At 42.0% G+C, this 23724-nt stretch overlaps 1 protein-coding gene across 2 annotated transcripts in view; it reads left to right on the top strand.

The window, feature by feature from the left end:
• MAST4 (microtubule associated serine/threonine kinase family member 4) overlaps nt 1-23724 on the top strand; it is a 348037-nt gene that overhangs the window by 180970 nt on the left and 143343 nt on the right. Inside the window, exon 1 of one of the 2 annotated variants that reach the window (XM_047087435.1) lies at nt 1527-1930. The exons of the other annotated variant lie outside the window; for it this stretch is intronic. Coding sequence (XP_046943391.1) covers nt 1839-1930 — 92 coding nt within the window. The 5' untranslated portion in view covers nt 1527-1838. Of the gene's footprint in view, nt 1-1526; nt 1931-23724 lie in introns of those variants that run through there. 2 annotated transcript variants of the gene reach the window in all.

Raw genomic sequence — 23724 nt, forward strand, 5'->3', positions numbered from 1 at the left:
ATTTTTTTAAATACCCTTTTAAATCCTTAAAAGCCTGTTTTTAAAGTGTGGAGCAAAAAATACTGAATCAAGTTCCTAAGTATCTGGTGAAGTGTATTTTGTCACTTGTTAAATTGAGAAAAATATTGCCTTCTTTGTCTACCTTAGTAGATTTCAAGGGTCTGAGGAGCCTCAGTGAGAATTTCAAAAGATGATGCATAAGAAAGCCCTATACAACAATGATCAGAAATTCCTAGAGTCCTTGGGGTGAAACTTTTTCTGGGAGTCACAAGAATTAGATAGGATCCCAGAGTGCACTCCTGTTGTCTGTTTACAACTCCCTTGTCAGCTGACCTCTCTTCCCTTGTCACTCTGCTATTTAGGTAAGCAAGTTTGTCTGCAACTTGCTTAACCGTTTTTTGAGTCTTTTTTTTTTTTTTTTTTTTTTTACTAAAATCTTGTTTTAAAATTTACTATCTCTCACCGTATTACGCCAATTTAAGGCAGCTAATTTAAATTTTTTTTTTTTTTCCTGTATAGACTTTTACACAAGCATTTGCCTGTTAGGGGAGTTCTTTGAACACCATGCCTTTCTTCCAGATGAACAACAGGAACGTTGATTTCATCTTCCTTTCAAGTTCTAACACATGTGGCAGGAAAATAACTCTAGCATTTGTTGACTAAGTGCCAGGGAGCGTCTGTACAGGTAGGAGCTGGCCATTCCCTGGATTTGTTGCAGTCCGCGAAGCCAACAGCTGTGCCTGTCGTAACTCATCAACTGGATGTAAACTCATAAATCCAGTTGACTGGGGTTTTAGGTGAGTGTGGCCTCCCCTTGGCGTGCTTTTCCTACAAACAGCGTCCGGGTGAAGAGTAATTACTGACTTCCTAGGAGTGTTTTCATGGTGATCCATTCTGCCGTGAATCACAGACCAGCCCTCAGGTGCGCCCAGCGCTCACCTCGGCGGGTGCGGGCCGCGGCTGGATTGATTGATTGATTTGGGGGGAATGATCCAACTGCGGCTGCGGGCCGGGGGCGCGGCGCGGGCCTGAAGATGCTGGGGTCCGGGGTGCTCCGGGGCTCGCGCACGGGTCCCCACCCCACCCCACCCCCAAGCCTGCCCCCTTTCCCATGAGGCCCAGCTCCCGGGGGAGGGTCTGCCGGTGGGGAAGGGGCCCCGGCCCAGCCCCTGCCGGCGGAGGCCGCACAAAGGTGCCCTGTTCAAGTCCGCCTATAGGCCCGCTCTCTGCAAGTGCTTTTAAGTTTCCTTTTTTTCCGAAGGGGGAGAAGAGGCGCTTTTTCCATTTCACTTCTTTTCCTTGTATGTAGATACCAAAAGGAAACACGGCACTGGGCATGTTCGGATGTTGAATGGTTTGCTGATAAGCAGCAGCCTCCCGGAACCGAAGCCTTAAAATAGTCGTCGCCCTCCCCTCCCACCCCCCGCAGGAGCTGCAAATGGTATCTGCCAAACAGATGACAAAGTACCTTGGACTGAATCACACACAGACAGCATTTTGTGCAGAACGCACGGCCCAACTCTTGTAATTACTGTTTATAGCTGCCCAGGGCTGACCAGGAGAGGGCAAACCCGAGAGGAAATAAGTTTCCTGAGCCTTGGAGAAATGGCTGTGCGTTAATTAAAGGCTAGGGGTACTTCTCAGACAGGCTCCAAGTTCTTGAGATCACAGTTCACAGCACGTTTCCTCTGGAGGGAGTGAGTAGATAATTGGGATTTTTTTTTTCTTTTTGTTTTTTTCTTTTTTTTTTTTCTTTTTCCGTTCTCCACCCCCCGCCTCCTCCCTCCCTGGTCTGGCCTTATGGCCTTGAACCCGCAGTGAATTGAAGAGAGAACGAAATGGATATGTCTGACCCCAATTTTTGGACTGTGCTCTCAAACTTTACTTTGCCTCATTTGAGGAGTGGGAACAGGCTTCGGCGAACACAAAGGTAAAAACCGCGGGGATACTTTGCCTGGAGAAGGGAGTGTGTTGGCTTTGGAGGCGGCCAGACTGCCTTAACAGCTGGGGTTCTGTTTAGACGGTGGCAGTTTGAAAACTTTCTGCCCTGCCAGGGGGCCGCTGTTTCAGGTATTCTGTCATCCTCGTGGATTTCCTGGGTAATCCCGATGGCCTGTACTTCCAGAGTTGTTCTCCTTTTGAAATGTGGTTCAGGAGGGGAAGGGTTGTGAGTGGAGGGGGGAGAAATAGAGGAGGAAGATACTTTGTCTCTCTGATGGGATCTTTTCCAGCCCTTTCCTTCACCCAGACGTCCGAGGACGCTTCTGCTGCTTTTTGTAGAGCCTCTCAGATGTTACCTTCTAGTAAAGACTTGACCTTTATAAGGTGCAGATGTGCAATGCAAAGAAAGCTCAAGTTAGCCTGTTTCCTATTGTCTGTTTAAAAGAGACAGGTCCGCGTAACTTTGCCGTTGTTGTTTGTTTGTTTGTTCTTGTTGGTTTGCTGACATTTATTCTTAATACAGGTTGGCCTTTTCAGTTGGTAAAATACCTGACAGAATAGGTGGAGGCAAAGACAATTTTAAAACCAGGATGAAGCTGGTGGCAAAAGTGAAAGGCAGTTCCGAGATTGAGGGAAGATGATTTTAAAGGAAGTGTTTCTCTTCTGTGCCTTGTGTCCGGCACAGAAAGGTGGCATCGTTGTGGTTTTAGAGGGGCATACCTTCTGAGTTGCTTAAATGTAGATTCTTAGTTTTTCTTCCAAACTTGACTTGGACATACACGTGCTCATATGTGCGTAAGAGCAGCGGTGCGGTCAAATAAACAGGATGCTGGCTATCAGATTTGGAGCTTCTGAATCTCTGGGCTCCAGTGTCTCAGGAACACAAGAAAATGGTGTACTCTATTGTTACATCTATAGCATCTTGTAGTATAACTTCTGGTACGTAATACTTTGGAAAACTTTGGAAGGTTCCCATGGTATTTCTCAGATTTCAGAAGCATCCTGGAATACTCACAAGTGTCGTGTTTTGCATATGCGCATGCACACACACACATATAAAACACACACGTGTATATCTGATACTGAGTAGATTTTAAAGTCATACTACCTTTAATGCAACTTGAACAGAGTTGGTACCAATAAACCGTGTGAGATTCTCAAGTTGTGCCATTTACATGAGGTAGCTGTGCTTTTCTTGTTCTGCTATATATATTCAGAGACCTTATCTTTTGGTGTTGGTCATTTTTGTTCGAGTCGTATAATCCATGCACCTCTCCCCCAGCAAAATAAACACAAGTAGTTAGTTGATGAGATAATGCTGTCTGTGAATAAGACCACCACTTTCATGGCAGTAAAGTCTGTAACTTCTTACCTTTTCAGTTTGCCGAGGGCCCTTAAGTATTCCCGAGTGGTTTAGTCCTGGCTATGATGCAATCTGTACTCTCACCTAGAGCCGCTTCTAGAGAGCAGTCTGCTCTGACGTCACACCTGTGTGTCTGAGTCTGAAAAGCAGCTGGAGCCTCTAGCCATCTACCTGTTGATAATACTATTGAGCGAATTCTCAGGCCAGTCTGACCCTGACTTTCCAGCCCAGGGGATTCTAGTTCCAGCCCAGAACATGCCAATTCAGACAGCTCACACGGGCAGAGAGCCCACATTCTGAAGTCACTTAGGTTCTTCCCAGCAAAATGGGAGAGTGTGGGAGGGCTTTCTCTACTCCTTAAGTCATAGACCTGTTTTTTTCAGTTCAGGGAAACAGAAAAGGGGATGGATTTTCTTCCCTCCCTTCTATTAGTGTAGGTTGTCACAGCCCGTCTGTTACTGGGGATTTCCAGGATTCCCAGAGTTTGCACATATGTGTCTTGAAGATCCTGTCTATACACATCTACTTATTATTGGTCTCAAAGACCGGCACTACTTTATATTTATTATGGAGATTGGCAAACTTGAAGGGCAGGTGTCTTCCGGTCCAGGGCGATGTATGTAGTTGTTGCATTCTCTTATTATACACTGATCAGTTCCAGCTCTGTGTCCTTCCCTAAGGACATGTAGCATATGCTTACAGTGGGTGGGACTCTTCCCATTCTGTGACCTCCCTTCCCTGCTCTAAATCCTGTCTCCTCCTCCAGCCCCCACATTAACCCCATTCCTCAGCTGGCTCATCAGGTTCCCTAAATCTGTCCTTTCAAAAAGACCTCGCCGTCCTCAGGTTGTCCTTTAGCCAGTCTCATTGTGGGTGCGCCTGGTGTTCAGGTGAGGACCCCTTGCCCTCAGGTCATGTGCCTTAGCCCTGGGCATATCTCTGTGGCCCAAGCCGAGCTTTTCTGAACACTTGCCGACTTGGTCTGATGGATCATTCATTTTACGTGTTTTTCCTAGCTACTTGTTCTGATTAATTTAGTAACTTCGGGAACCTCATCCTAACCTTTTCTTTAATATCAGCTTCTTGCATCTATCAAAGACTGAAATCCAGCTTGGAGCATGTGAATGAACATCTTAGAGCTCTTTGGGATGGGATGTTTATACCACTCAGACAAAAGAAGGAGAAGGCGAATGGTTTCCCATTCTCGCCTTAAGTCTGTATTGTATGGGCCGTTGTCATCATGGAAGCCTTTTTGGTTTGCTCCATCTCATTTGCCTTGCCAGTTCAGCATGGCTTGGTTTGCTCTGTCAGAGGGAAACTTTGAAGTTTTGAAACTGGGCCTGCCTAGGCCTGTAACTTCTAACTCCCGGAGTTCTTGCACAGAGGATCCTGCAGACCTAATCCCGGGCCTAGATTGTTACACAGTATTGACGAACTGACAGCCTGAATTCCTTATCCTGAATCCCAAGGACAATTTATTGTTCCCTTCATTCTTTTTTGTCTTGACTGTGACGGACAGCACTTGTCTGGGTGCACACTGACTTTGTCTGTGTTTTGCCGTAAAGCTCACATATTCCATTGGAAACTGTTTGTTTTTTTGTCATGTCGTTTTCATTTTAAGGGAAATTTTCTTCTTTTAATTTTATGAAAATTTTTATAAATATTCTGTAAAGTCTTAAGCCCTTCAAAATATCTTTACTTCCTCTTGCCTTGCTGTCAAATTCTTTGAATGATCGCAAGTGACACTGTCTTAAGGTTTATACTTCTGGGAAGTTTTGCCTGGAAAATACCTCATAGCTTCTGCCAGTAAACTACTAGCAAATCAAATCTAGCACTGTATAAAAACAATTATTCATCATGACCTGTTGGTCCCAGGTCTATGCACAGGTGGTTCAACACCAGAAAATCAATCAATGGAATCCATCACATAAATAAGCTAAGTAAGCATTATCACAGGATCACAGAAAAATCCATTACTCATATGACAAAAACTCTCAGAAAACCAGGCATAGAGGGCCACTTCCTCAAGTCGATGAAGAATATCTACTTAACACAGCAGTCTGCCCTAATCTGTGGTTCCACTTGGTGCAGTTACCTGTGGTCAGCCACAGTCCCAAAGCAGATGATAGCGGCCGAACACTGGGTCACGATGCTTACATCCTTCGCCTGACTTCATCTCCTCGCATAGACATTTTGTACATCATCCCGAGAAGAAGGGTGAATACAGTGTAATAAAGTTTGAGAGACAGGCCATATTCGCCTAATGTTGATTACACTATGTTATAATTATTCTATTTTATTATTAGTTACCGTTGTTAATCTCTTACTATGCCAAATTTATGAACTTTATTTTATTTTGGATGTAGAAGAAAATGGTGTATATAGGGTTCGGTACTCTTTGCCATCTTTTGGGCTTCTTCTGGGGGGTTTGAAACATATCCCTGTGAATAAAGGGAACGGCCATAGTGAGACACTGAAAGTTTTCCTTGCTGAGATCGGGTAGAAGGCAAAGATGTCCCATCTCATCAAGCACTCCTTTTCAACCGGACGCAGTTTCTTTTTTGATGTCTGCCTTGATCTCCTCTTTCCCTTTCTCATTTCCTCAAGGCTGACTCAGTACAGCCATTCACCTGCTGCTTTGAGGGACCGAAATCTACAACTGCTTCATGTTACCACTGATGTCAATGACCTTTTTCCCCTGTTGGATTAAAAACTTTTGTGGGGAAGAAGATCAGGCTTCTCTTTGATTTATATCACATATGTAAAGAGAGGGCTACCATTGATTTATAAGTATTGCTGCTCAGTTTTGAGGTACGACTTTAGTCTTGATGATACACAGTCTAGAGAATCTAGAAGATACTCGATTTTTAACCTTAATGGTCAGAAATCTGTCATGTTTTCATTGGGCTGACCTGATGCTATCCAAATCTCAATGACACCTAAATCGAGTGTCATTGTCCATGCCAATAAGCACCTTGTGACTCAGTTAATCACTTAGAACAAGTTTCCTAATGTATTTTGCGAGAACCCATGGGCTAAAAGTTGCTTTGGGGTTTTTTTGTTTTTGTTTTTTCTTTACTTAAAAGTTGTGTACTTTATTATTTCTCAATTTTATTCTTTCATTTTTTTTTTAACGTACATCCAAGTTAGTGGGCATATAGTGCAACAATGATTTCAGGAGTAGATTCCTTAATGCCCCTTACCCATTTAGCCCATCCCCCCCCCCAACTCCTCTAGTAACCCTCTGTTCTCCATATTTAAGAGTCTTTTATGTTTTGTCCCCCTCCCTGTTTTTATATTATTTTTGCTTCCCTTCCCTTATATTCATCTGTTTTGTCTCTTAAAGTCCTCATATGAGTGAAGTCATATGATATTTGTCTTTCTCTGACTAATTTCGCTTAGCATAATACCCTCTAGTTCCATCCGTGTAGTTGCAAATGGTTTTTTTTTTAATGTTTTCTTTCTTTCGTTTTATTTTTTTTCTGAATTCATATTACTCAGCAGTTGCTCCGAACAGCAGGTACATTCAGGGATCTTTAACTGCTGAATGTATTGAATTTTTATGTATGCTTCATCTTCCTTTCAGAAACATCTGTAGTGTTTGGTGAGTTTTTCTTTTTGTTTTCGTCATGAATATGTGTCTCTAAAGAGTATGAAGAATACACTTCTCTCTTGTCCTGACATGTGGGGTATTAGTGAATTTGTACCCACCCCTTTTATGGAAAGTCCCATTAAATCCACATTTACTGAGCATCTATTGTGTGCCTGGGCACTGCAGCCCAAAGCTGAGTCATAGAATTGCCTTCAGTGAGGACATGCAAATGAATCATTGCAAACCAGGGCAATAGAGAAGTATTTATAAGGTACATATAAGCCATAGGAGTGGCCAGTGGGGAAGAGAGACTTTGGTCTCAAGGAGCCAAAGGAGAAGCCATATGGAAAAGACAATACCTCAGGGAGGTTTTGAAGGATAGGTTTCTTCTATTTATCAGACCGAAGGACAGGGCCATCCCAAAGGGCAAAATAAATGGTGTGTATGAAGGCACAGTGTCCTTAGCAACAGAGTTCAAGGGACTATACATAGCTCAATATTGCTGGAGCATAAAAAACCAGAAGCATAACTCAGTATTGTTGATGCATAAAGTTTGCAGAGGCAATACAGTATACCACAGTGGTGAAGAGGGTTGATCTAAAAGCCAGTTCACCTGGGTTTGAATGAGATTGGGCAAGTTCACTGGACTAGAGTTGCTCCATCTATAAACCAGGGACAGGTAAATTACTTACAGGATTGTTGTAAGGAGTAAAATATGCTCATATGAGTAAAATGCCTAACACAATGACTGGCACATAAAAACTATCAGTAGATACTCAGTATTCACATTGTTTCTATCGTTACAACAAGCGGATGAGTAGTGGGCGATCAGGCTAAGGATGAGAGTTGAGGCACTTGCTGTTTGTGGGAGCTTGCTTGGCCTTTACCCAAAAGGACGAAGGCCTATCTGACAGCTTTGGGGATTTTAGGTCTGTGAGAGGAGGGTGGGACCTGGAAACCAATGAATGAGTCATTGCAGTAGCCTACCGAAAAGGTTATGCAGGCCTGAGGAAGGAATACGGTGAGATTATGACTTTGAGAGAGATGAAGGGTATCAAGTTGATAAAAATTGATGAACCATCGGCTCTGAGAGACCAGGAAACGTTGCATAGTGGCCCTGGGGATTGTGACCTGGGAGTTGAAGGAACTACCTTTACAAAGAGGCGTGGGGGAAGGGAAGACCAAAGAACTTGTACTCGTCTCTTCGATCCCCAGAAGCCTGATTAATCTAATTTATTGAGCATCTAATGTGTGCTGAATGTAAGGAAGTGTTCCTTCCTTCACTCAGCCAATATTCACAGCACCAATATCTTGGGCTGGGCAGGGACTATAGTGGTGAACAAGACAGAGTGCTTGGGCCTTGCAAATAAGCATCTAAATAAATCAATTGTCCAATGGTGATCAGTGTTCCAAAGGCTTATAAGTAAGTGCTGAGAAGAGAGAGTAACAGTGGGGGGGGCTGCTTTAGATCATGTGGTCAGGGAGTGTCTTTTGAGGAGGTAGATAAAACTGAACAGGAGACCTAAAAACCGTGAAGGAGCCATTGGTGGGAAGCATTTGGGATTGGCATCTGGGAATGGCAAAGGCTCTGAGGCAGGAAACAAAGAGCCCTAGACAGGCCGTTGGGAGTGTGGGTTCAGGGCACCAGGGAGGCTGGACCAGAAATAATAAGCTTGAGAGTCATCATTAGGGCCATCCGAAAAATACGGTAGATCAATCTGTGGGAGAATAAGGTTGCTCCATTTAAGGAGTGGGCAGAGATTCAGATAGGTACAGGTACAGAGACTTGGAGGAGAATCTGGAGTGTTCTCATGGAGCTCCAGCGAGGAGGACAGGCAGCAGTGTCACTGCACAGAGAGACAGCAGGAACATGTGCATTGTGTCTGACAATGGGGAAGGCATGGGCGACCTCAGCACCAAGAGCAGAGGCAGTGACAGGGTGGGGGTGGGGCTGGGGCTGAGGCCCAGGAGCCAGGAAATAGTAGTCAAGTGAGGAATCGCAGACCATGGGTGGTAACCACTCTCTGCGGGTAGCTACCTACAGCAGTGACACATCATCGTGTCCCAGCTCCTGCACATTCACAGCCGGCCCGGCAGCTCTGTTCCCTGAATCATATCCCCTTACTCACTGTTGCTCATTTTATTGTCTGCCTCATCGCCCAAATGGGCAATGACAGTTTCCTTTTCACCACCTCTCTGGAAGCTCAGGCTCTGTCCACAGCCTTATGAGTACCTCGTCACTTACCACTCTTGCTTCACATCACAGGCTCTGAGTGCCCGAAGCTCCCTCCCCCTGCCCCCACCACTTTGTCTTTTCCGAGCTTGAGCTCTGACTCTCCCCGAAGTGTGTTCCTCTGGAGGCTGAAACCTGGTTCACTCACTGGCTTCCTCTCATCCTCTCCATGCCTGACCTGCAGGTGTGGCCCCTCCCCGAGTCTCTGCACCCCTTTCCTCCCACTCGGAGCTCTGCCCAGGCCTGTTTTATCAGTGCTTCCTTTCATCCCTCTCCTTTCTTCAAGCTCCAGACTGTGTTCTCTGCCTGCTGGATGGGACTGCCTGTCACTGCAGGACTCACCCTTTGGTCTGCCCCTCAGGGTTAGCTCCCACATTGGTAGCATTCCTTGAGACCCTCCCTCGGTAGATCCTCCTCCCCCAACCTAATAAGGCATCCCCTTAGGGAAGAGCAGAAAGCCAAGTCCCCAGGCCAGGAACAGCCAGCAGCTGTCCGAGTGGTACCTGGGGAGATCCTGGCGGCCCCACACCACAGCAGTCTGTGTGTCCTGTACTCTAGTAAAGTTTACCACGTACAAAGGACGTGAGCAGGAATATGCACATGTCGAAAATAACGCTTTTATTCTCTAGTGTGAAGCTTTCAATAGGAGATTGCAGACTGTTTTGCTCCTTGAATAGGAAGGTCTTTGGGGGTTGAGAGGGAGGGATAAAGAAGAGAGGAGGAAAGAAATGAGATGGGTGTGTGTGTGTGTGAGAGAGAGTGCAAAAGGAGGATTTAAAAATTAGTTCTTTAAAAATAAACCATTATAATATAGAGTCTGTGCTCCATGGGCAGGCATGGGCTATTCATTGCTAGAACTTGTCAGCACTGGGAGGAGTATATCACCAAGTTCACAGTGACAGGGTAGAACATTATATGCTTTTATGGCTTTGCTTGGTTCTCTTTACACTTAGATACTGTTACCAGAAGCCTAGGTGATGTCTTTAAAACAAGAGAATCGTACACCTCAAGATGGAGAGTATCTGCCTTCTGGGCTAAGAACGGAGAGGTGCTGGGGTTAGGAAGTAACTTGAGTCCCTATGTGGAAATGGGTCCTAGAGGAGAAAACTTGGAATAGGACTCCTGCATAATTTGGGAGACTGGAAAGAGGCTGATTTCTCCAGGAGATTAAGACTGGAAGTCCCGAGTCCCCGCCTCACCCCCATACACACCCATCTTGTGTGAGTGAGCACGCACAAGCTATTTTAATCTGAGCTGTCTTTACGACATGTAACCTAGTCATTTGGGAGTGACGTCATGGTAACTGAGTAATCCCTTTGAAAGTTAAGTGGTAGAGCCAAGATATTAAAATAGTCCTGGGGCTACCTGGATGAAAGTGGGCACAGGGTGTGTATAAATCCACTTATTAGAGGCGCAATCTCTATCAGTGGAAGTCTTGAGTATATAATAGCAAACTGGGTTTTTGTGATACGTGGGACATTGTGTAACTTGAAAGATCTCTAAATAGAAGTTCCCATGGTCGTTAACACTTAGGTTCTGGTACTTTATTTTCTTTTCCTCTGTCCTGGTAATCAGGAAAGTTCCCTTGTGGACTTGTTTGTAGATTCTGAAAATGTTGACCCGAAACCTCATTAATAGAACAAGAAGATGTGCAGGAGGTTTAACAACATTAATGGCCATTGGACATGCTTATTAGAGAAGGTAGTTATGCCAAAATCAGACTGAAACATCATATGGTGCTTTTGCTTTTTACTTACTTACTTACTTATTTATTTATAAGGCCTGAGCAGCATTTGAAGGTATAAACAGACTGATAAGGAGATTAGACAGCCATTAATGTTTATCTCTTAAGCTTCACCTTGCTTGGGTTGTTACAGAACCCTGACACTTGCTACATTCCACTGACTTGGTGTTCTTAGATTTGTCAGTGGCTCAGATTGTGTTACAGTCTGGGATCCCTTAGGAAACAGTAATTGTAGGCAATATATAGGCAAAATCCAGATCGTGGCGTATGCTCGGCCACCTACCATTTGTGTTGTGAAGTTCTCAAGTAAGCTTTTAGCTCTTAAAGGTAAGAACCAGCTCCGTGTCCCTGGAAACTTTCTAGCGTGATGTGGCATTTCAAACTGCAGATATCTTTTGGAGATAACATATTAGTTTCTGAGTGAATCACCTGGGCAGAGGGAATGAGGAACTGATGACCCTTGCTGAGGTCTCCTAGGGTCCTAGAATCAGAAAGAGAAGAAAACTGATGGATTCACCAGGGTCATTTTGCCATATGAGTATTTCCTAAAGCTGTCTTTGCTATGCTTTATTCTAATTTTAAACATTAGAGTGCATGTCGGTGTCTCAGGACCCTGACTTTGACCTTAGTGCATTTCTTTCTTGAGTCACTATTAGACTATTATCCAACTACTGCCAAACTGATTGGCTGCTAAATTTGAAGAAAATCACTGAATCCATAGCTTGCATAAAAATCACCTATGTCCCTTTAACATGCGTAGCTTTTCAAAAGCTAGATGATGGATATCTTTAAATTAGAAATCATAAGTATTAAATGTTCTATTTTTACATATACACGGAGGGGTTAAGAGGAAGAGGTATGTTTGTCATGGGAGAAACTGCCTGGTGAATAAAGTAGTCTAGGAAATAGGGTAAATGAAACCTTTGTTACTGTAAAACAATAGCCATTAAGTGACTATTATGTAATGTTATTTCTTACGGTTCATTTGGAATGGCTTGTTGATCTTGAAACTTGAGATAAAATTCCTGTGAAAATACTACTTACATTTGGCTGATCTCACAACTTCTGATACAAAATCAAAGACTTTTCCAAGTAGATTATCTCTGTTAGACACTGAGCTCTAGAGATACTGAAGCCATGTCAGATAGATTTTTTTTTTTCCCCACCTAAAGAGTAGTTTTATCCACTTGGTGTTGTCCATTTGAGTACTCATCCAAATAAACACAAATATTTGCTAATCCAAAAAATGGTTCATTGTAAAATTAGCCTATGCTTGCTCAACCTCTCCAAAAGGGCACACAGGTGGCAAAACAGCTGATAGGCACACTCACCTAATTTGACAGTTTGAATGGATGGTGATGAATTTGCATTTTCCATAAAAGATACATTGGTTTTTTTCTTCTCAAATCTTTATTTAAATTCTAGTTAGTTTACAAACAGTGCAATATTGGTCTCAGGAGTAGAATTCAGTGATTCATCCCTTATATACATCACCTAGTGCTCATCACAGTAAGTGCCCTTCTTGGTACCCATCATCCATCTAGCCCATCCCCCACCCACCTCTCTCCATCAACCCTCAATTTGTTCTCTGTCTTTAAGAGTCTCTTAAGGTTTGTGTCCCTCTCTTTCTCCCCTGTCCCATGTGTTCATATGTTTTGTTTCTTAAATTCCACATGAGTGAAATCTTTTGGTATTTCGTCTTTCTCTGAATGACTTATTTCACTTAACAGGGTCTATCTACATCATTGCAAATGGCACGATTTCATTCTTTTTGATGCTTGACTAATACTCCATTGTATATATACACCACATCTTTTTTTTTTTTTTTAAGTTTATTATTTATTTTGAGAGAGAGAGAGCGTACATGTGAGCTGGGAGGGGCAGAGAGAGAATCCCAAGCAGGCTGTGCACTGGGGCTCAAACCAACTTCCTGTGAGATCCTGATCTGAGCTAAAGTCAGATGCTCAAACCAAATGAATCACCCAGGCACCCCTCACCACATCTTCTTTATCCATTCATCAGTCAAGAGCCCATATGGGCTCTTTCCATAGTTTGGCTGTTGATAATGTTGCTATAAATTTCAGGGTGTATGTACCCCTTCGAATCCGTATTTTTGTACATTTTGGGTAAATACCTAGTAGTGTAATTGTAGGATAGTTCTATTTTGAACCTTTTGAGGAACCTACATACTGTGTTCCAGAGTGGCTATGCCAGTTTGCATTCCCACCAGCAGTGTGAGAGGGCTCCCCTTTCTCTGCATCCTCACCAATACCTTTTGTTTCTTGTATTGTTAATTTTAACCATTCTGATACATTCTTAAGCAAAGGAAGTTTTTATGTTAGATCTCAAATGGCCTCAGGGATCAATAGCAGAACTCAGAGGAAGGGGTAATTCAGGGGTGTTTTAAGTCATAGTTCTTATGGTAGATTCGCCAAAATGAGCTTCTATGCTTACAAATTATAATTTTCTATATGTTTTAGTATTGGATATTTGGGGTTAGATGTTTGGACCAGAGAGTTAATAAGGGATAATTATTGCCATTATTTTCACTGTGACCTATAAAATTTGTATATAGCATTCTTTTTCTTTTTTTCTTTTTAATTTTCTTTTCTTTTTTTATTTGAGAGAGAGAGACAGACAGAGAGCAAGCAGAGGAGGGGCAGAGAGACAGGGAGACACAGAATTGGAAGCAGGCTCCAGGCTCTGAGCTGTCAGCACAGAGCCAGACGCGAGGCTCGAACCCACAGACCACGAGATCATGACCTGAGCTAAAGTAAGCCGCCCAATTGACTGAGCCACCCAGGTGCCCCTATAGCATTCTTTTTCAATAGTTGTCTTCTCTTTCATTAATTTCAGATAAGTTAGCCTTGCAACTCTAGGATTTTTAAGGTGAGAAATTAATAATGGTTTGTATAAGCCTTCTTAACAGGAATCCAGGCTCAAGAATTCTCTCTTCAGAACACTTCTTAGATCTTAGTGGTTTTGAGTTCATTTTACCAGCTTCCTCATTGCCAAGATGCCTTCTGGGTACATAGACTTCTGTTTTCTTTGAAATTGTGATTGATTACAAATCATTTGATGGCTTCTTAAAAGAAGCTCTTTAAATATTAGAGGTTGTGGTTTGCCTTACCTTTTAAGGACTTTAAAATTAGTCTGTCTTCTTATACCAGGCCTAGGGTGATTTGGGAGTCAGAAGGTACAGATAATTGAGCTGTTTGGATATTAATGTGATACAGGCTTTTGATGTCATTCCTGGGAAATAGATTCCATGGAATGGGTTCCAGGTTTAAGGTCCATGAGGAAAAGGGTTCTGACTCTTGGCACCGATAGGCATATTCAGAAATGTTGTATTCAAGCCAGAGTAAATATATAAGCCGTTTACACTTTCTTTCGGTTAGTAGAAGTCCCCTCTAAACACTTATTTTGGCATTAAGGAAGCTCGTCATGACCTGTTGTTCCAGAAAGATTATCGTTTTCAGTTTGAGCCAGTTTTCTAGTTCCCGTGTGAGTGGCATGCCCGGCCCAGAGCTGAAGAAAGTCAGGCTTGCTTTTCAGCTCTTCCATTCTTTTAGGTGTGTCCCACAGGCAGTGGCCTGTCGCTGTTTCTTCGGCCACTTAACAGGTTTGATTTCAGATCTATTTAAGAAACTAACATGTTTGGAGGGGATTCATGGCCCAACATTTATGGACTTTGTTGGGAAGCTCCAGGTGTGTATGTATCTTGAACTCTATGTTAAGGCCTGTTAGGCTAATGTGATTTCAGTTTTGTCTTCTTTGTTGTGTTTTTGCCTTCTTCACAGACTGGGTTCCTTAGGATGTCTCAGGGGTTTGATTGGGACGGGATAGGCCCCTGATACTCAAGGCCGTGCAGCTCCTCTTTCAATTTATTTTCTTTGGTTAATGTAGTACGAAAGAGGAGTCAAATGATTAGAAACTGGGCCAAGAGCTCAGAGCTGGGGGATTAACCTCTGAAACATGGGATGTTGTTTATATTTAAACATATTTGGAGGGGGTATTTATGATTTATGCTTCTCCGTGTGAGCCTTTTCCTGCTTTGTGGCTTGTGGGTCGCCTGAATCACCTCCTGATTCCTGATAACCTCATACCCTAGTTTGACTACATTTGACTTCTGTGGACAGGGTCTGTGGAATCATCGCATTGCCTCATTTACTCACGTACGTACCAAATATTTGTTGAGTACCTTTTATGTGATGAGGGCTGTGGTTATCACCTGGGAACCAAAGATGCATGTGGCACGATCCTTCCTTCTGGTCCGGTTAGAAAGCAGTGTAACCGGGTAATTACAGCAGCGTGTAATAACCGGTAGGAGATGTACCAACATCAGCAAAGCAAGACAAAGAGGCAGAATATGTGTTGAGGAAGTTTGTCACCTCAGTTTTACCCTATCTATAATAATCTATTTTACAGAAGAAAAAATGGGGCTTAACAAAATCAATTAACTGCCTGAATCTTGCCAGTAGTAAGAGGTTAATCTGGATAGAAATTTAACTGTATTCTTCTGTCTCCAATGGAGTATAACTCCAGCAACATTCTAATTATTGAAAATGATAATTGTAAAGTAAGATTCTAGCATCTCAGGTTTTATGGTACAGAATCCACCTGGCAATTTGAAGATAGGTGTGGGAATACAGAGCCCTGATAATTTTCATCTTTGCGATAGAAATGCCACCTGCTTGCTGTCTGAGGGAAGAGAGTGAAAAATAGAGGTAGGTTTTACTTTGTGTTAAAATGCCGCTTGCTGATTCCCTCTCCCATTAATGGAAACTGTATATGTATTCTCCTGTGCTTTCCTCATCTTAAAGTATCAGTCTATACTGCTATTTGACTGGGTTGGTAAAATTGAGGTTTTACTTATGGTATAGCTCCGAACGGCTGCTATCTCAGAGGCCTTTCGAATGAGTAACATTGCTGTCCCCAAGCTCACTTTTCTGAGATTTCTCTCTAAATATTATAAAATCCTGTGCGTTCACATGAATGTATGTATTAGGAACACATTTCACAATCCTTGCTGATCTTGTACATACAGTTCATTTCCTATAAGGACACAAGTTGACAATACAGTTTGAATGCCAAAAAACAAAAAAAGATCAGTTGGGATTTTAGAGATGAATTGCTTACAGGCTTCTTCCTCACTTTTTAACAATCTAATAATTGGTTTTGAATATGCTGGTGCTAACTACCTTTTTTTTTTTTTTTTTTAAAAGGGAGATGAATGGAAGGCACTCACTTAAATACATCTTTTCCTTGGGAAAGTCATTGTATTTAAAGAACTAAGAAGTAACTGCTTTGCTCTGCATAAAACAATTATAAAAAAATAGAATAAGGAATCTGTAGCATGCAAAAGGCACAAATACTGTATCCGGGATTCTCTAAAAAACAGAAATCCTTCACTGGCCATCTTGTAGCTCTTATTGGTACAATATCTGAGCTGTATTTGAGGGAACGGCTGCCCCTTCCTGAGGAGGGAGTGGAAGAAGCAAGTATTCCCTTCAGATGCTTTTTCACATGTTCCGTACCTTCGTTTTCACTGCCACTAACCCAGGCCTAGGCCTTCTCCAGATTGCTTGGGACTTTAGGTTGACCGCTGGTATTTACTTGCTCTAGAACAAGTCCAGGGCGATAGGTATGTTTTGTTTTGTTTTAATTAGGTTTATTGAGATCCAGTTTAGAGACAGTAAAGCCATTCCTTTCAGGTTTGTGGTTCCATGAATTTTGACAGACACAGTCCTGTGACCACCACCACACTTTTCCATACCCTCAAAAAGTTGTAGGTGTTTTTTAATTATTTGATACTGCTCATATTGGATTAGAATAAGGTATTTTGTTTTTCTCACCCCTTCCTTCCCTTTTTAAAAACTTAGTTTCCATATTTTATTAAGATTATAGGTTCTTTTTTTCCCTGATGTCCTTTTTCTATTCTAGGATCCCAGCCAAGATACAGTGTTACATTATGTCACCCTTTTCAAAAATCATTTTGATGAGGAAGATGATTAACACAGAGTTTGATGACTTGGTTAATAATATTCAGGAGGTACCAGGAAAATGCATCATGAGATCCCTGAGAGGAAAGCATAAACTACCGAAATCGTGGTACATGATTAATGTATAATAGCCCCTTGATCCTACAAAGGTGAAGAAGTTGTAAGAAACCAGATTAACTATTTCCTGCTGGTCAGATTGTTTGTTTAAAACAATCTGGAGGTGTTTATTGGGCCATGAGATGGAAGGTATATAGTTTAAGACATAAATTATGAATGTTGGAAAATAAATACAGACATCCAAAAGGAATCTTGGAGTTTTTCAATGCAAGTGACAGCAAAACAAAACATACATTTTATAAAAGGTAAACTCAAGATACTTTAATTGCTTTGTAAAATAATTTATTGCTTCTTACCAGTATTTTTAATTTTTGAGAGAGAGAGACAGACTGGTGTGAGCAGGAGAGGGGCAGAGAGAGAGGGAGACACAGAATCCAATGCAGAATCTAGGCTCCGAGCTGTCAGCACAGAGCCCAACGCAGGGCTCAAACTCCTGGACCACATGATCGTGACCTGAGCTGAAGTCAAACACCTAACCAACTGAGCCACCCAGGCACCCTTAACTAAAGAACAATTTTAGTCTCAGTGGAATGTAGATAGCTTTTAAGGTGAAACGTGAACATAATGCATGCTGACGACAGAGAATGGAGAAAATACCAACAACTGTAGAGTCAAAAAATTTCCCCAGATTCTAGTACTCAAATATTCCCAGTATTAAAAATATGCAGTTATCATTCCAAGTTTTCTTTTCCGAGTGCACGTGTATATACCACAAAATTCGTATTTTGTATCTCCTCTTTTATGAGCTGATTATTTTCCCTTAAAGACATTCTTTTAAATAGCCAGCTTTGGGGTGCCTGGGTGGCTCAGTCGGTTAAGCGTCTGACTTCAGCTCATGTCACGATCTCGCGGTCTGTGAGTTCGAGCCCCGCATCGGGCTCTGGGCTGATGGCTCAGAGCCTGGAGCCTACTTCCAATTCTGTGTCTTTCTCTCTCTGCCCCTCCCCCGTTCATGCTCTGTCTCTCTCTGTCTCAAAAATAAATAAACGTTAAAATAAGTAAATAAATAGCCAGCTGTACAGTGGTATAATATCCAGAAAATTTGAAAAATACCTCTAACGTACAAGAAGGTACATAGGAATTATCTATGAAGTTGTGTGGAAGCATGAAAACCATTGTCTGAAAGCCACTGAGCCAAGGCACAGCCTTACCATACGTGGGAGTGTCCATGGCCAGCTCCCTGGTGTGCAGAGTGGGGCCCAGGCCACTGACACCAGTGACGTCACCTTAGATGGTCTCACATTTTAGGTCCTGTTTTTCTCCACTTGTATTCAGACCTCTCTTGAAATGTTCCCTTTAAAAATACTAATGCTAACTCCGAAAGATTCCAATTACCATCTCCCCACAGGCTTAAATGTTAAACCTCAAGATCTAAACTTTATCCCTTATGGATGTGAGCAGGCTCGCCAGATGGCAGGCCAATTAATATATTTTTGCAAGGTGTAGAAATGTTTTTTCTCCATAGGGGAACAATGAATCCATCTGTTCCACATCTTCCTTTCCCCTCTGTCCTTTGGGGAAAATCATCATTTAATTTTCAGAAATAATTGTGCAACTCTCTAAGTGCTACTTTTGCTTTTTAAGGGAGATAGTTTTAATAATTGAAACTTTTTCTTACTGTGAGAATTTAAAGAGGCCTATGTCATGGATTAAGACATGTGGCCATCTGAGTTTCATCCAGGTTATTATTTCCTTTTTGATTGTTGGGCCTACAGAATTGTGTTGAAAAACTCATTCAGGGAAGGTGTCACTTGGAAAAGGCTTTAAGAAACATGTAGTCAGACCCCATTATTGTAAGATGACAAAACTGACGTTCAGGTACAAAACTTTGAAGCTGGTCAGCAAGTTGGAACCTGGATGGTCTTGGATCCTGGTCTTCAGGTTCTAAACTAGGACACCTGTGGTGAAAACAGACTCTTCACCTTCTCAGGAGGCATTAAAAGAGCAAGAACTTTGAAGAAGATTCAAGTGGAAGCAGGAGTGCACACACTGTTTTTGCCTCTTCCTTGATTCCTAGGCACTAAACTGTATGCATCACTCTTAAATTTTCTTTACATACTCAAGTGGCTTTTCAGATCAGCAGGTGATGATTAACTGTTTAGTGTCTGTGTATTGCCTCCAACTCTGTAAAAGTTCCTGAAGGCCAAACACCACATCCTTTTTTTTTTTTTTTTTTAAAGCACTTTTATAGTGTGCTGTCTGGGCATGAAATGAATGAATTAGGAAATATATGAGTATCACTGGTAGTGTTTTACAGAGTTCTCTCTGGGAGTGTTACAGTTCTAGGAGAGTGACTACAGTATAGCTTTGTGATTATCTGACACATTATAGTACAGAATTTGGTTCCTTTTCCCTTCTGGTATAAAGACGTTCGGTATTGAATATTTCAGAAGCTTCTTTTGGGAGGAGTGCTTCATCTACATCCCTGTTTTACCAGCATTGATGATGTCTGCCATAATGTGTCATAGGTGGGCATAGATCGATTAATGTTAAGCTAGAGCAAGGATTTAGACTCAACTTTTTTTTTTTCTTTCACATTGACTTCCTTATCTGTTTTCAACCTAAGAGAACCCTTCACATGGAAACAATTTACACTTTGGCTTTAGACATACCTTGGTTGGAATTCTGACTGTAACAATCTGGATGTGTAGCAGGCAGGTCACCTTGCTTTGGATACATGGTTTCCTCATCCTTAACTAGGAAAAATAATCACACTTTTTGTGCCTCATATAAAGTGAATTATGAAGCACTTAGGTCAGGGCTCTGTAGACAAACTACAGCCTACAGGCCCAGTCTGGCCCACTGCCTGTCTTTGCACATAAAGCTGTATTACAACTCATCCACATCAGTTCGTTTAGGTACTAACTATGGCTGCTGGTGCTACAGTAGCAGAATCCAGTAGTTGTAACATGAGACTCTGGCCTGCAAAGCTGAAAAATGTATACTCTGGTCCTGTGTGGAGGATTTTGCCCACCCAGAACCTCCGGCAGGGGCTAGCGCTTGTAGGCACTCGGTCCATGTTAATCCTCCCATACCTTTAGTCTTCCCATTATTGTTTCAAGTTCCTTCTTTCTCTTTAGGCCTTCTGTAAAGAAAGATAGTTCCGGTGTGGCCTTCTCAAATAACATTCCTTCCAAAGCCCCTCTCCACCTCTGTAGTATGGCCAAAGCCTTAAGCCGTGACACAGGACAGAACACGCTGAGAGAGGTATCGACACAACTCCCACACCCTGATGTATAGCCTGTCTGGACTTGAATTGGGTATTGAGCATGTTGCAGGAATAGAAATTGCTCTAATCTAAGAGTAAATAAATACAGGCATTCTATGTACATGGCAACATGTCTCTATTTAGTATTTCTTACTCTCTTACTAGGAGTGTCCAATGTATACTTCTTCAAAACCTTCCCAGTAGAACCCCTAAAACTGGAATTTTTTTCACTTCTAAAAACAATCAAAAATTGCTACAAATTATAAATACCATGTTTAGTGCAGGACCTCCTGAAACCCTAAAGCAAGAGTTTTCTGACTGACCTCACTCTGAGCCATTGAAAAGAGGAAGTTCTCAAAGGAGCGATTAGATTTTTTTGTTGTTGGTTTATTTTGTTTTGTATTTAAGCAAAATGAACTTGGAGTTCTCAGCAATTTTGATTAGGGACGCCCTGGTGTCTAGTAGAAAACTAAGATGGGGAAAAGACTGGTAGAATGTGCCCAACGAGGATTTCATGATTGATGGGTACATGCCAACTCCCACACACGGTAGAGAGAAACATGGCCGGGTTGGGGGGGGGGGCCACATCTGAGAGCTGTTAAGGGCAATTATGCATGCTTGTTATTTTTTATTTTTAAAATGTATTAGGAAAAGTCTTTTTCAGAATAATGAAGGGTTCCCCCCCCCCGTATTTTAACATTATCTGTGTCTCTAAAAAAAAATAACGTGAAGAGATGTTAAGAGCATTACCCAAAATTCTGTAAAGTCCTTCTTGCCTCTCTTTGCTCTTCTTTCCAACACATGTCAGTGTCTCTAGTGCTTCTCTACAGCCCTGTTAGCTTTTATCCCAACATGTTATAATTCTGGGTATACTTATCTGAATTCCCAGCTGATAGTAAATGTCTTGAGGCAGAGAGTTTATGCCAGCGTGGTACCTGGCACATCATAGACAGTTGATCGAGGTTTATTGAATGAAAGCACTCCACAGTGAGCATATTCATGCATATAGGCTTTTCTGTCTTTTGGAACTATTTCCCTAGGATAAATTCCCAGAATAGAGATTTCTAAGCCAAAATGACGTGCATGTATTTATGAATCTTGATATATAATGCCAAGTAGCTTTTATGTCTACTTGAGGCTCCTTCCAAGTTTGTGACTCTCCCATTGCATGGTGTGTTATTACTAGATTGGCAGTCTGGGTGTTCCACATTTTCCCTAGCAAAAGAAATAGAAGGAGTGTATAATATCGCCGCTTTTAAGTCTGGAAGGAACACTGCATATACTTTAGGGTGAAAAGCTTCTACGAGAATGAATATCCCCTCCATGGAACTTAGGAAATGGAGGGAGGGAGGCAGCAGGGGCAAGGGATAGGATAAAAGACACTGTTACAGTGACAAAGAACTCCTGGAGTTTTATAATTGCTCTGAACTTTGGCTATATTGTTATCAGTACTTGAAGAAAGCATTTGGATGAATTTTATTTGCTTCCCCCCCTCAACACATATTAAATGTTCAAATATGAAACATTACTAAAGGCAAATTGCTGTTAATGCAAATTCCAAGGCCTGCTTTTATCAAGGTTTGAAACGTTTTGTGTAATGTTTTATGCATTTCCTTCTTCATTTGATCTGATTTGTGTGCGAAATAAGATTGGATCTCTGTACTGTGACACTGGGTAACCATAGCTTTTTTTGAGTTGGATATTTTGCTCTCCCTCATTTAATGTTTGACTAGCTCATAAATTCCCAACAATAAGTAGCAGTATCTCTCTCCCTAACAGGTACAAGTATGCTGTTAATGAACACCTATAGAATCACCTAAATGCCACCTTGTAGATGGCATATAAAGTTTGTAGGGGCTAAGCTGAATAGAGCTAGGGCCATGTTCAATTAAAAATGCCCTGTCCTGGGGTGCCTGGGTGGCTCAGTCGGTTAAGTGTCCGACTCAGATTCGGCTCAGATCATGATCTCACTGTTCTTGAGTCTGAGCCACACATTTGGCTCTTGGCGCTGACCGTGTGGAGCCTGCTTGGGATTCCCTCCCTCTTTCTCTCTGGGTGCCGGTCCTGCTCTTACAAGTGTGCGTTCTCTCTCTCTTTCTCTCTCAAAATAAATAAGCCTTAAAAAAAAAAAAAATGCCCAGTATGGAAATTGAGGATTCTAGTGAGTAGGAGGGTTCAACAGATGTTCTAAAGAATTTATGAGTGTTCTGTGTTATATATTCCATAGTATATGATATGATATATGATGTATCTGTGTGTATGTGTGTATGTGATATATCATGTATTTGTGGGTATGTGTATATATGATTCACCTGGCTAGGAAGTAAGCAGTGAAAAATGTGCTGGTTTTTCATCACTTCCTGAGCCTGTTGCTAGTGAAGCAAGAGTGTATTAGCACTAACCACAGCCACATGAGCATGGTAGAGGCTCTTGTTACCTTGACCGTTTGCCTTTGGAAGGACCCAACAGCCAGGACTTGTGGGAATGTGGACATGTCCCCTGCTCCTTGTGTAGTAAGTTGTGTCCTTACATTGGAGGAGTCTGTGTCCCTCAGCATCTTGCCATCAGAGCAGCATGACCTCTTTGTCATAACCACATGTGCTCCCCTAATGAATGAGGGCCATGAACGTGCAGAAACCGTGAGCCAGCCACACCTCCCTACTGACCCGGCTTGAATTAGGTTGCCCAACTGGAAAATGAGGTCTTTGAAATAAAAAGAAGTTAAGGAATAGTATCAACAAAGCACTTTTCATTTGCTAGTCTTAAAGTCGGTCTTCTTTGCTAGAGTTTGTGTTTTAATGACAGAGGTCTGAGTATGTTCCAAACAAGAGGGGTAGCAAGCTGAGTTTATCCTAATCCTTTCAGAGAATGGAAGCCATTGTTTCACATTTCCTGCCTACCTCCTTCGACTTTCCATTTTCGAGAAAAGTCTTTTGGAAGAGAGAGAATTATAATGCTCTTAAATGTCATGCCATTTGACTGTTAAAACACCGTCTCACAATAGTAGCTTCTGATGGAGAGGCAGGTTCTTGTTTGGCTTTGCAGTTGTCGTATAAATGCCTCCATGTAAATCTAGATACAGACTTTTAGCCTAAGAGACCTGTGATTTGACTTGTCCATCTACTTAGGAAAGGTAATTCATGTGACTGTAAGAAGACTTTGTAAACGTAGAATCATTTTCAGGTTGGAAGACCCTCTACCAAATTTGGTAGAAGCTTGATGCATAGGCAGTAAGCAGGTTTTCCTCCCTTAGTTGCACCTATGGATCAGTATCTCTTCTTGCTTTTTCTAGAGTTTGCATGCAATTTTCTATCATGGTCATTTATGTTCATCAGTATGAAACAATCATTGTAAATCATAGCCCTTTAGGCACATTTTTTTTTTCCTTCTGTAATACTTGAGACCATGGAATCCTATTCAGAAGAGATGAAAAAACAATCCATCATTTTTTTAGTGATCCACGGAACTGACATAGGTGTGGATGGCAAGGTCTCCTTGTCTCCTTATCTTTGGGCTTCATCTTA

Source organism: Lynx rufus, unplaced genomic scaffold (genome assembly GCF_022079265.1).
Source record: "Lynx rufus isolate CCGP_SWC_20201006 ecotype Redwood Valley unplaced genomic scaffold, mLynRuf1.p SCAF_1, whole genome shotgun sequence".
NCBI classification, from domain to species: domain Eukaryota; kingdom Metazoa; phylum Chordata; class Mammalia; order Carnivora; family Felidae; genus Lynx; species Lynx rufus.